Source organism: Schistocerca cancellata, chromosome 6, assembly GCF_023864275.1.
Source record: "Schistocerca cancellata isolate TAMUIC-IGC-003103 chromosome 6, iqSchCanc2.1, whole genome shotgun sequence".
NCBI lineage: Eukaryota > Metazoa > Arthropoda > Insecta > Orthoptera > Acrididae > Schistocerca > Schistocerca cancellata.
This window is the reverse complement of record NC_064631.1, coordinates 711,134,468-711,147,369: the sequence shown is the minus strand read 5'-3', so window position 1 is coordinate 711,147,369 and position 12,902 is coordinate 711,134,468. Positions and strand designations below refer to the sequence as shown.

General features: G+C 37.9%; 1 protein-coding gene across 2 annotated transcripts in view; it reads left to right on the top strand.

The window, feature by feature from the left end:
* The window catches only part of LOC126088545 (optineurin), a 140,212-nt gene that overhangs the window by 122,865 nt on the left and 4,445 nt on the right, over positions 1–12,902 (top strand). The window contains exon 12 of one of the 2 annotated variants that reach the window (XM_049906723.1): positions 11,380–11,500. The exons of the other annotated variant lie outside the window; for it this stretch is intronic. Within the exon in view, the coding sequence (XP_049762680.1) occupies positions 11,380–11,499 (120 nt within the window). The 3' untranslated portion in view covers position 11,500. The remainder of the gene's footprint in view (positions 1–11,379; positions 11,501–12,902) is intronic. 2 annotated transcript variants of the gene reach the window in all.

The window sequence follows — 12,902 nt, the reverse complement described above, 5'->3', positions numbered from 1 at the left end:
CCTCCATTCGTCCCTCCATTCACGCCTGTCGCGACACCACTGGAGGCGGGCTGCACGATGTTGGGGCGTGAGCGGAAGACGGCCTAACGGTGTGCGGGACCGTAGCCCAGCTTCATGGAGGCGGTTGCGAATGGTCCTTGCCGATACCCCAGGAGCAACAGTGTCCCTAATTTGCTGGGAAGTGGCGGTGCGGTCCCCTACGGCACTGCGTAGGATCCTACGGTCTTGGCGTGCATCCTTGCGTCGCTGCGGTCCGGTCCCAGGTCGACGGGCACGTGCACCTTCCGCCGACCACTGGCGACAACATCGATGTACTGTGGAGACCTCACGCCCCACGTGTTGAGCAATTCGGCGGTACGTCCACCCGGCCTCCCGCATGCCCACTATACGCCCTCGCTCAAAGTCCGTCAACTGCACATACGGTTCACGTCCACGCTGTCGCGGCATGCTACCAGTGTTAAAGACTGCGATGGAGCTCCGCATGCCACGGCAAACTGGCTGACACTGACGGCGGCGGTGCACAAATGCTGCGCATCTAGCGCCATTCGACGGCCACCACCGCGGTTCCTGGTGTGTCTGCTGTGCCGTGCGTGTGATCATTGCTTGTACAGCCCTCTCGCAGTGTCCGGAGCAAGTATGGTGGGTCTGACACACCGGTGTCAATGTGTTCTTTTTTCCATTTCCAGGAGTGTAGATGAAAAAAAATTGAGATTTTACTTGATGCTCAGTTGCATTAAAAAGTATTAATTGATAGGCTGCTTTTGTGATGTTTACTCAGTTAACGGGTTTAAATGTAATTTTTTATTTGTATTCCCTTGTCACATCACTTTAATCATCATATGAATCTCACTTTTTCTTTTTATCATTATTTTCCCATTCAAAATATATGTGAATGTGAATTTAATTATATATATTTATTATAATATTTAAATATTTTGAAAATGCCGATCTGTTGGCAAAAAAACAAAAGCCAAAGGATCTATATATATTGACTGTGCAGTGGTGTCAAAAATGTATTTTTCCTTGCACAATGTGTATCTTTTGGACGGTGATCATAATACAAACATTTAAAACATAGCCTAAATTTCTATTTCACTGTGGACAGAATAATGCAGATAAAGATGTAAACAAAGAAGGGATTTTTCCAGAATGAGATTTTCACTCTGCAGCGGAGTGTGCGCTGATATGAAACTTCCTGGCAGATTAAAACTGTGTGCCCGACCGAGACTCGAACTCGGGACCTTTGCCTTTCGCGGGCAAGTGCTCTACCATCTGAGCTACCGAAGCACAACTCACGCCCGGTACTCACAGCTTTACTTCTGCCAGTACCTCGTCTCTGTTTTAATCTGCCAGGAAGTTTCATATCAGCGCACACTCCGCTGCAGAGTGAAAATCTCATTCTGGAAACATCCCCCAGGCTGTGGCTAAGCCATGTCTGCGCAATATCCTTTCTTTCAGGAGTGCTAGTTCTGCAAGGTTCGCAGGAGAGCTTCTGTAAAGTTTGGAAGGTAGGAGACGAGGTACTGGCAGAAGTAAAGCTGTGAGTACCGGACATGAGTCATGCTTCGGTAGCTCAGATGGTAGAGCACTTGCCCGCGAAAGGCAAAGGTCCCGAGTTCAAGTCTCAGTCGGGCACACAGTTTTAATCTGCCAGGAAGTTTCAAAGAAGGGATTATAAGTAAAACGAAATTCAAGCAAAATCAGGAATAAAAATAATGAGTGCAATGTGGATGAAAAAATATAATGTTAAAACAAAAGAAATTAAATCAAAATTAATACACAAAATTAATTAAAATCACATGAACAAAGATTTCAAGGGGAAAAGGAAAGGTAGGAAGAAAAAATGAAAACAAATGAAGAAGTTGATTTGATGAAGCTCGAAGCAAGAAAATAAGTGTATGTACCCAGTAACAGATGCTATCTCTGGTCATGATGCACAGTTAGTTATGGTAAATAAGATAAGGCCTTACAGTGTACTCCTCAGTGGAAATAGAATAATTCATGGCTCCAGAACAAATGTTTTGAATTATAGTTTACTAGAAATGATCTGGTATGAAATTTATAACGAATCAAATATTGACATAAAATTTAATCTGTTCCATGATAAATTCATAAATTACTTGAAAATAGCTTTCCACATGTGCCAATCATAGAGGACAGTAGACAGCCATGTAAAAAACCGTGGATCACCGGAGGTTCAAAATATTTTCTGAAAGAAAAAGGAAAATGTATCTGTTGGCAAGAACAAGTGAAGATTCTGCAGTAGTTGCACAGTGCAAAAGCTACTCCAAATGTCTAAGAAAAATTAAGAAATCAAGGAATACACAGATTTCATGAGAGTAATTCTGACAACATGCTTAAAGTTGTATGGAATGCAATGAAATGAGGAGTAGGGCAACAGGCCACAGAACAGGATAACATCACTATTGAATTAACTAGAAGGGCTATAAATGGCCAGCTGGCAGACATGTTTAATAAAAACTTCTTAAATGTACTAGAAAATGTAGGCACAAGCAGGTTAAGAGAGATGTCACATTGAAAAAAGCAATAAAATTTAATCATATGAATGTATCACCAACTTTTCCTTCTGATATTGAAAAAAATAATATATTCTCTCAAAAATAAAAGGTCATCTGGATTTAATGGAGTTCCCAACATAGTCCTAAAGATTTATTCCCATATAATAAACAAGTCCCATCTTATCTGAAATTTGTAATGCGTCACTAATTCAAGGCATTTTTCCAGAGAGATTGAAGTATGCCATTGTTAAACCCCTCTTTAACAAAGTTGAAAGGAGAGATGTCAATAACCACTGACCTGTTTCAATACAGACGTCATTTTCCAAAGTTTTCGAGAAAATAATCCCACCTGACAAGAGAGGTTCCACATCGCACCCCTTCAGATTCAGTGGTAAGATGGCCCTGTGGATAGCCTGTCAAAAACTGAACACAGATCAAGCATGAAAATGGGATGAAGGTGTACTGGACAATGAAAAAAAAGAAAAATAGAAACAGTGAATGGTCCAAGAGCTGTGTTTGAAACCCCCCCACATACAATTATGAACTGTGCGTCTCATCTGTAGTTTTGGTATGTTTCATACTATACATTGATTATAGAATATGAGTCGTGTAGTAAGAATACATTTCCATCACAAGTAAATGTGATGAACAGTGTGAGCAGTCGAGATACCAGATAGATGTCTCACAGAAATGAAAACAACAAATAAAGGTGTGAACTATATTACAACAAATGAATTCAAGAGTCAAAACTTTCAAAACGGAATGCAACTTCAAAAATGTTAAAAACGTATGTTTTGACAGAGCACAGAGAAACTGTGTTATTGTAAAACTGTTGCATTCATTTGTTGCGGCTTATATGACAAACTATTATGTTTTCATCATTTCGTTGGAAGTGTTCACATTCACAGGAACACCCAAATCAGGCAAGGAGGTATCTCCAACACGTTAGGGGCATGAGCATTGCCTAGAACTCAGTCACTCAATGAACTACAATGACACAAAGATTGTGACACAGACCACGAGATATTGTAACAGTGTCATAAAAGAATCTATTGAGACCAGTCATGGAGAATCTCATCAGCTGTGACACTGGATGCCAGCTAATTGCTGCCTGGAATCCAGCACTTGAGCTGTTTAAAACCCAGTGGTGTCAACATCAAGATTCCATGAAAAATAGAAATGTGAGTGCAGACTAAGAAAACAACCCTTGGACAGAGCACCAGACAAAGCAGTCCAGATCATAGGTGATATGTCACAAAACATGCCTAACAGTAGCAGATGTAGGACTCGGAACCTGACTGTTCTCACAGAGGAGATGAAAACATGTGGAACGCCTGATGAAAAGTGCAACACAGAATGCCTGCCCCAACAGGGATAGGCTTCACACACAACGCCCAAGACGACCGGAGGATGGCCAAGGCAGCTGCAGTTGGCGGACAGAATGCTGGGTGCAGTGCAGACATGAAACAGAGTATCAGACAACAGGTGTGATACCAGAGGATGGACAGAGTAGGCGTGGATGGCGATTGGAGCACTATCAGCAAGAGAGGACAGCCAGAGCTGCCCCTGGCGGGTGTGGACGGTAAACAGAGTGCCTGACGTAGTGAGGACCAAAAGCAGGGTGCCTAGCAGCATCCAGGTATAAATATGGGTCCCGATCTACTCAAGAAACAGTCTTAGGGAGCGCATGTAGAAGAAAGCGAGTCACACCATTGAAATATCGTGCGAGAACAATGTGAACAGTCGGCAGAAGACTCGATTATTCAGCATGTCAATAAGTTTATTACTTAATTAAATAACTATATAAGGTAGTGTTAATATGATAAGCAGAACTTCATTGCCTCTTTAGGAAATTCTTCATGTACAGACACTTAATTGTAAGTTTTAATGTTAACAAATTTGTACACATTTCGATTTTACAGTAAGTGATATATCTGGAACTATGATTTGTGATAGAGCTAAGTGCACAGAGGTATGAAGATTAAAATCTGTTAAACATTAATATTGATATGAATATAATAGAGGGAAACATTCCACGTGGGAAAAATATATCTAAAAACAAAGATGATGTGACTTACCAAACGAAAGTGCTGGCAGGTCGATAGACACACAAACATACAACATTTAGTCTGCCTGTGTCTGTGTATGTGCGGATGGCTATGTGTGTGTGCGCGCGAGTGTATACCTGTCCTTTTTCCCCCTAAGGTAAGTCTTTTCGCTCCCGGGATTGGAATGACTCCTTACCCTCTCCCTTAAAACCCACGTCCTTTCGTCTTTCCCTCTTTCCTGACAAAGCAACCGTTGGTTCCGAAAGCTTGAATTTTGTGTGTATGTTTGTGTGTCTATTGACCTGCCAGCACTTTAGTTTGGTAAGTCACATCATCTTTGTTTTTAGATATAAACATTAATATTGGCTAGACTATGTCAGTTTCAGAAAAAAAGGAAAAAAAAGAAAAACTGCACACACATGTTGAACATAACATTGAAAAACTTCAGCAGCTTGCTTGTGCAGTGTAGGGTATTGCTCATGAGGTAACATTTTATATAAGTCTTTTTTCCTGAATTGGACAAACAGCTCATTGAACTGGATGCTACACTGTGTGCAAGCTGAGAACAGTTTGACAAATAAATCGAAATAAGTCTTCATTCGTACAAGGTCTTGGAGTAGCTTTGATAAGTGTTTCAGTTACTGAAACAGAATTAATCATGTCTGGTCTACAGTTTACTGCCTTGAGTGCAGGAATAATTGCATGGTTTTTCCATAGGTTTAATTTTTTCTTTAGAAACATCAGCTTCGTCTGCCATATGTTATATAGTGGTTCTGCCCTTACATTGAGAGAGAAATAGTGGTGTAGATCATAAAAGTGAAGTCAGCAGTCCAACAAAGATACAGATCCACTTGCCCTCTTTTTCACTCCTCATCAGGTATATTGTGACATCTTTCTGCAAATTAAGGAACCTCTTCAGGACTTGTCTGCAAGTTAACCACCTAACTTTGGAGTGATATAGAACATCAACATATTTGCTTTTGACATCAGCCAAGAATTCCTTAAATATGTGTCTCATTCCAACAATGGAAAATCCAGGATGGAATGTAACAATATTATGAAAAGGATAGTTGCTACTCACCATATGGCGGAGATGCTGAGTTGCAGATAAGCACAACTAAAAGACTATCACAAAATGAACTTTCGGCTAACAAGGCCTTTTGTCAAAAATGCGCGCGCCCACACACACACACACACACACACACACACACACACACACAAAAGTGCAAGCACGCACGCTCGCGAGAACAGTCTCTTCACAGTTTCAGCTGCCAGAGACTGTGAGTGAGTGAGTGAGTGCGTGCGTGTGCATGTGTGTGTATGTGCGCGCGCGCGGTGTCCATTTTTGACACATGCCTTGTTGGCCAAAATCTCATTTTGTGACAGTCATCTGTGACTCAGCATCTCAGCTATAAGTTGAGTAGCAACTAGCCTTTCCATAATACTGATATCTCAGTATGTGTCACCAAATGTAGTTCACGGACAACCACCTCCATTATATCAATTATTTTAACAGAAAAGCAAATTCTTTATTCAGATGATAATTTTCAGATTGCTGATTACAGTGATTTGTTTAGTTTTTCTGGGAAATGTATGGATTAAAAGTAGCAGCCATTTGAACTTATCATAACAGCATACATAAAGATACATAAAATGGTATCTTTGATCGAGCTAGTTGGTGGTTTTTGAAGTATTGAGACATGCTATTACAAAGCTTGACTTTAGACTTCACATTAACATATTTTAATTTTCAGGAAGCTAATTAACATAAAAGATAACGAGTAGTGAAATTCAGATGTACCCAGTGTTACTTTTGCTTTTTGAGCCATTATACCTTTGTAAGTTCCAAGTGTGACATTATACTTTGGTTGCCCTGGACTGAATGAAACCCATCACTAATCAGTTACACTTCTAATAAGTTTGCTTATATTATCATAATTTCAAATATGGCAACTGTACTTCCCTAGGTAATTCCCAGCGTTGACACACACAATATTACTGTAACCATTCATAACTTACTAACTAGCTACTCATAATGTAAACTCAATTATTGCCTGAACTTACAGCTCCTCAGCTGTAGTGAACTTCAACCATAACTGTTTCAAAAATGTATATTTTCCAAAATCCAAAAATATTCATACACAAGTCTTTAGATAACCCACCCCACCCAAAAATTTTTAGTATATGGCTAGCCATTACCGCTCTAACTTTTATGTAATGAGCCTGCGTACCACACTCATCACACTAACATCTCTGCATCAGTATCAACAGTCATGTAGTAAAGTTGGTGTCTCCATTCGATGCGAGTTTTTACTCATTTGGATCAAGTCACGCAGTGAAAGGCATAAAACTCCATCTGTCATCATGGTATGAATAACTTTTTAATAGATTTTGGTGTACACTACATATACATGATATGGATAAATAGACTCAAAATTGTGTGTGTGTGTGTGTCAGTCACTCAGTATGTATCTCAATCACTGAAGTCTCTTGGACCAAAGCCATAATTTCTTAACTTCTCAATTTTTACTTGATTATTCCAAAAAATTAAGAACTCCCCGTTGATTATTCCTAACAAAATTTCACATATTTGTTTCATTTATCGAAACTGGTTAGTTACCAATATACTTGTTTTAAAGCATTATTACTTGGTATCATTCAAAGAGAAACATATACACATAAGTTTTTACTTCATGAATCGGTTAATCAATATATTTCACGAAAAATAGTATGTGATTATCTGTTACAGATAATGTATTGCATATAGTACTATGGGTTACGTATACTACTTCAGTGTTGTCACAGATCATATAGGCATATTATCACAACAAAAACCCATTTCAGTATGATGGAAAACCAGTCAGAGTTGCAATGTTGTTCTTTCTTTCTTTTTTCTTGATTAATTTTGGACTCTGACCTGTGCCGATCATCCCGATAACGAAATGGTATTTCCAAAAATTCCTGCTTTACCTTCTCTTGCAAAAAATGATTCTAATAAATGCCTCTCTACAGCAATAAAGTCACTACATAATTAACAAACCTTTATGTCTCCTTACAAACAGACAAAAGCTTATTTACTATATTTTAGTGTTCCAGGTGAGGATACTATTTTACTTTAAAACCACTTACTTTTCTCCAATCTAGCATGAAAGTATCTATTTATAAATATGTCCCTGCATGAAAATTATTAAGGATCGCATAACTCAAGTTATTTGGCTTTTTTTACTTTGACTTGAAGGTCAATATGGCAATATTTTTTATAGCAATGGCACATTACTACAACAAATTGATTTTACTTTTGTTTTAATTTAAACACATAACTTTAAATTTAGCCTCAGACATTTATATGAATGAAACTGTGTGTATTGTTGCTCTGCATTTTTTTCACCTACTGCTGCTGTATACCTTTCATATTGTTTAATGCATTCTGAATTTTACAAATCATTGAACTGGAAAAGATTTTATAATTATTTACAAATATTTCATCATTATAAAATCCAAAACTGTGTAAGACATTTGTCATGAGTTTGGTAGACAGAGCATATACTTCCATCCTCTTATTGGCGTATAGAAAAATACAGTTACAGACCTGGATATTTTATACACCTTAGAATTGAAAATAGTGGATGATGATTATTTTTTCCTTGCAATCTAAGAACGGGACAGATAAAGAAAGGAGTGATTAAAGAAAGGAAAAATGAAATCTACCCACAGAACTCGCCTAGTATTGTGTTCATGGAAGTTCAGTGAGCCCTCTACCTATTCATGGATTCTCAGTGATTCAGACCCCCTGCTCCTCCATCTAGTTTTGCTGTTTTAAGTGAAATCGAATATTTAATTTTTGAAACATTTGGCAGCCCATTGCAAGTAAGTGCAATATCTTTGAACATTACAAGTTTTCAAATAACATGTCATTGAGCATCGTATTCACATTGAAAATTATCTCCTGCACATTTACGTTATAAACAGCTTTCTTCAAACAGTTCACTTCATTGCCAACTTCAAAAATTTTGGACATAGCTCTACTGGTAAGTTAGCAAAGCCTTATTTATTTTACACAATTTTTACTTTCCTCAATAATAATGCCATCGGCTTTGCCAACAGTTTTATTTAAATACAGGTATACATGTTGTTTCAACTTTTACAGAGGTAGGAGCATCTGCATCAACAGTTTTCTGAACTATCCTCAGATTCTGAACATCAGAGGTATCTTTTCACTCTGTTAGGGGAGTCATATCATAATTATTGATATTAAAACGGGTTTGATTACCTCTGCAACTTCAACATGGCCAGAATTAACATCAACTTCCATCTTTTTATGACAGTTGTTTTTCATTTAAATTCCTTTGTATATCATGTCATTTTCAGAAGCATCTCATTTCGAAGCCAAAGTTTTGCCATATTTTTGTAACTTCTTTCTAAACTAAAGTTTACTGAATTGTTCTTTTAGCCCAAATTATTAATGTTGATACTAACTGCACTAACTTCTTTGTTAGTTTTGTGCAGTTTTAAATCTAGATTACCAATGTCACTTTTAATGTCCTTTTTGAGATCACTATTATTTGTGTCCATCCCTACCTTTAACTACCCATAAGCTGTTCTAATAGTGATGTAATGTTATCAACCCCACACATTTCTTGTACCTCTTGACTACTTCATATAACACCTGTTTAATATTAATTTCCTCCTTCACTTCAGAACTATCGTCTTATTTAAGATTTTAGTATCCAATGGGTGAAGCTCCTAACATTTCATTATTGGATGAAGTTCGTGCATACTCTGCAGCAATTTACTTCTAGATTAATGAATGTAAACATGATAGGACAAGCACCAGAGATGAAGCATGCTCCAGCTGTCTAATTGTGGTCACCACAAAGGAAACCATTGACAAAATCCATGGCATGATAATGGAAGACCATTGAATAAAAGTTCGGGAGATGACTGAATGAGTGCATAGTATCCTGCATGGAGAATTGGCTGTGAAGAAACTGTGTGCAAAGTGGGTGCCGCAATTGCTTACAGTTGACCAAAAGTGCATCCGGCACAACATTTCAGCATAATTGTAGTCTACAAGACTTTTTGTGCCGATTTGTGACTTTTGATGAAACCTGGATCCATCATGACACACCAGAATCAAAATGGCAGTCAAACAATGGACAAAGGCTGGTGAAAGTGTAACGAAGAAGGCAAGGACCATTTTGTCATCTTCTGGTAAGGTGATGGCCACTGTTCTTCGGGATTCCCAAGGAATAATCCTCGCTGATTACTTGGAAAAAAGCAGAACCATAACTGAACCCTAATATACTTCATTGTTCGATTTTTTGAAACTTGCGTTGGCTGAAAAAAGACCAAGGTTGGCACGCAAAAAGTGCTCTGTCATCAGGATAGTGCACCATCCCAAAAATCAGCAATAACATTAGCGAAAGTGTGTGAATTGGGCTTTCAGTTGGTTCCTCATCCACCCTATTTACAAGACTTAGTTCTAGGTGACATCTTCCTGTTCCCTGACTTGAAACTTTGGCTTGCTAGAAAGAAATTTTCATCAAATGAGGAAGTGATAGGCAGTCAGTGAGTATTTTGCAGAGTTTGACAGAACCTATTTTTCCAATGGAATGAGAAAGTCGGAGAATCCCTGGACTTAGTGTATATCCCTCAAAGGAGACTCTGTGAAGAAGTAATGAGAGTTATTTGCGAAACACACATCTTTTCTTGCCTTTTCACCAGGATAAACCAACCTCAAATTTACAAGTACAGTTGCTGTATTTTAAATAGTGATAATTTATGCAAAATTGATTAATGATGTCTGTCATACAGTCCTGGGCAATTAGTGTGTAATGTCAAAAGTGGGAATTAAACAGGTGTAATGGCTCAAAAAGCAAAAGTAATATTGGGCATGTCTGAATTTTGATACTTATTATCTTTTAAGTCGATTAGTTTCCTTAAAATTGAAATATGTTACTGTGAAGTCAGAAGTTATAGCTTTCTAATGATATGTGTCTATATCCCCAAAACAACTTTTTCTCACTCAAAATCTACAGTTGCATGCCGTTATGATAATTTCAGTTGTTCATTAATTTTAATCACAGTGGTTCACAGTGAAACTAAATCAACACTGTAATCAACATACTGAAAAGTATCATCTGAATAATGCATTTGCATGTAATAGGGCCTGAATAAAATATTGATTAATTTGGGCATTCACTACATACACATGATATGGATCAACAGACCAAAATGAAAAATGAGGAACAACAGCAGGGGGAAGATTTCAAGTGTGCTGTGTTTCTTGATGTTAACTAGGAAACTGCTTGGCATGTGATCAGGGACTGTCTTACTGTAGCAGCATCCAGCTGTAATCTTATTTTTCCTCCCACTCCTCAGCTCCATTCACCGCTGCACTCAGAGTGCTATGCTGGAGTGCAGCCTGAGCACTCGCACCCACGCAGTGTTATTTGTCCAGGGTCTGCTCTACAGTATCTATTGCCCCAAGAGACTTTTTTTTATCTTCCAGCAGCATAACCAGCCTGTCGTATCGGTGCAATTTCCTTGAGTTGCCTTCCACATCTGATTCCTTAATCATGCCCTCACTGGTTCCTTCCATGGTCCATTACAAACTTGCCAATATCTGTTTGTAATGAAATAATGGGCACTTCGTGTAGTTTGAAGTGCTACTCTGTCACCATATTCTTGTGTGTGCTGTGTAAATGTCAGTCACGGTTGATATCACTGTTTAATTCCCGGGTGCATTTTTCACTTTCTCGATTTTTCTGCAGTGTGAGTAAGACTTAAGAGAAATCTCATGTGTCTTACAGATATACAATGAAGAAATCCCCCCTCGAAAAAAGTATGACTGTCCAAACTGCAATAGGCAATTTCCAAGGTTGGATCATTTAGAACTTCATGTGGAAACTTGTCTTAACCTGACAAACTGAGGTAAGAAACATTATGATAAATTTGTGTGCAACAGACAGAAAAACATTCAAATGAGAGAAACCTGAACTTGTTATTCAAATTTTATTTTAGCAGTACAGATCATAATGTTCTGGTGTACTAGCTACAAAATATCAAGTTATCATCTTGATGCATTTAAAATAATTTGTTTGGATCTCATATGAGAAATGGTTAATTATGCATTGTAGTGAAAATATTGTTATACAAAGAAAAGATATTTGATGAAAGGTGTGGTCTAGCTGGTGGCACATGGCATGTAGAATTGAGAGATTGTTTATCTTGTTGTGGAGGATAAATTGTGATCTATGTTTACAGGTTGTAGGCATGGTCCAAAGTACTTTTTCTTAGTTTTTGTAACTCGTGCTATACTGTTTCATGTACTAAAAGTAGTTATAACTGTGAAATTTTTATTTACCATTAGAAATTTTTATTTACCATTAGAACAGTAACTGAAATAAGTGACAGTTCATCACAAAAAGTAGTCTACTTCACATATTTTCATACGCTTATGTTGCATGGTATTATTTTTTGGGGTAATTTTTCTGTTTCATAAAGGGTATTTTTGGCTCAAAAATGGGCTGTTCGAGCTATATGTGGTGTAAGTTCGAGAACCTCTTGTCGACCCCTATTCAGTAGTCTGGGAATTCTGACATTGCCCTCACAGTATATATTTTCTTTAATGTCTTTTGTTGTTAGCAATATTAGCTTATTCCCAAGAGTTAGCAGCTTTCACTCAGTTAATACTAGGCAGAAATCAAATCTGCATGTGGAATGCACTTCCTTGACTCTTGTCCAGAAAGGAGTGTAGTATTCTGCTGCATCCATTTTCAGTAAGCTACCACAAGAACTCAAAAATCTTAGCAGTAGCCCAAACACTTTTAAGTCCACACTGAAGAGTTTCCTCATGGCTCACTCCTTCTATTCTGTTGAGGAGCTCCTGGAAGAGCTGAAAAATTAAGCAAATTCCAGTGTTACATTGTTGATTTTCTTTATTTAAACTTAAGACTTGTTGCCTGAATATGTTTCTTATATTTCATTTTATCTGTTTCTACTATCATGTTATTATTTCATGTATTGACTCGTTCCATGACCATGGAGACTTCTCCTTAATTTGGTCCCACGGAACAATAAATAAATATAAAAAAAAGGAAGTATCTACCTATAGTAGTGCATTAGACAAGATTGACGCTGTCACTTATTAGTATGGCCAGTGAAGTGAGAATGGTTTGTTAAGAGACATTTTGTTCATTGTAAAGTAGGCAGGAGATTGACAACTCAAACTCCCGCTCATTTGTAAAGAGTTCTTAAATTCTGTTTCTCACATAGCACAAGTAAGTAAACAATAAAATCTGCTGGTAAAAAACACACACACACACACACACAC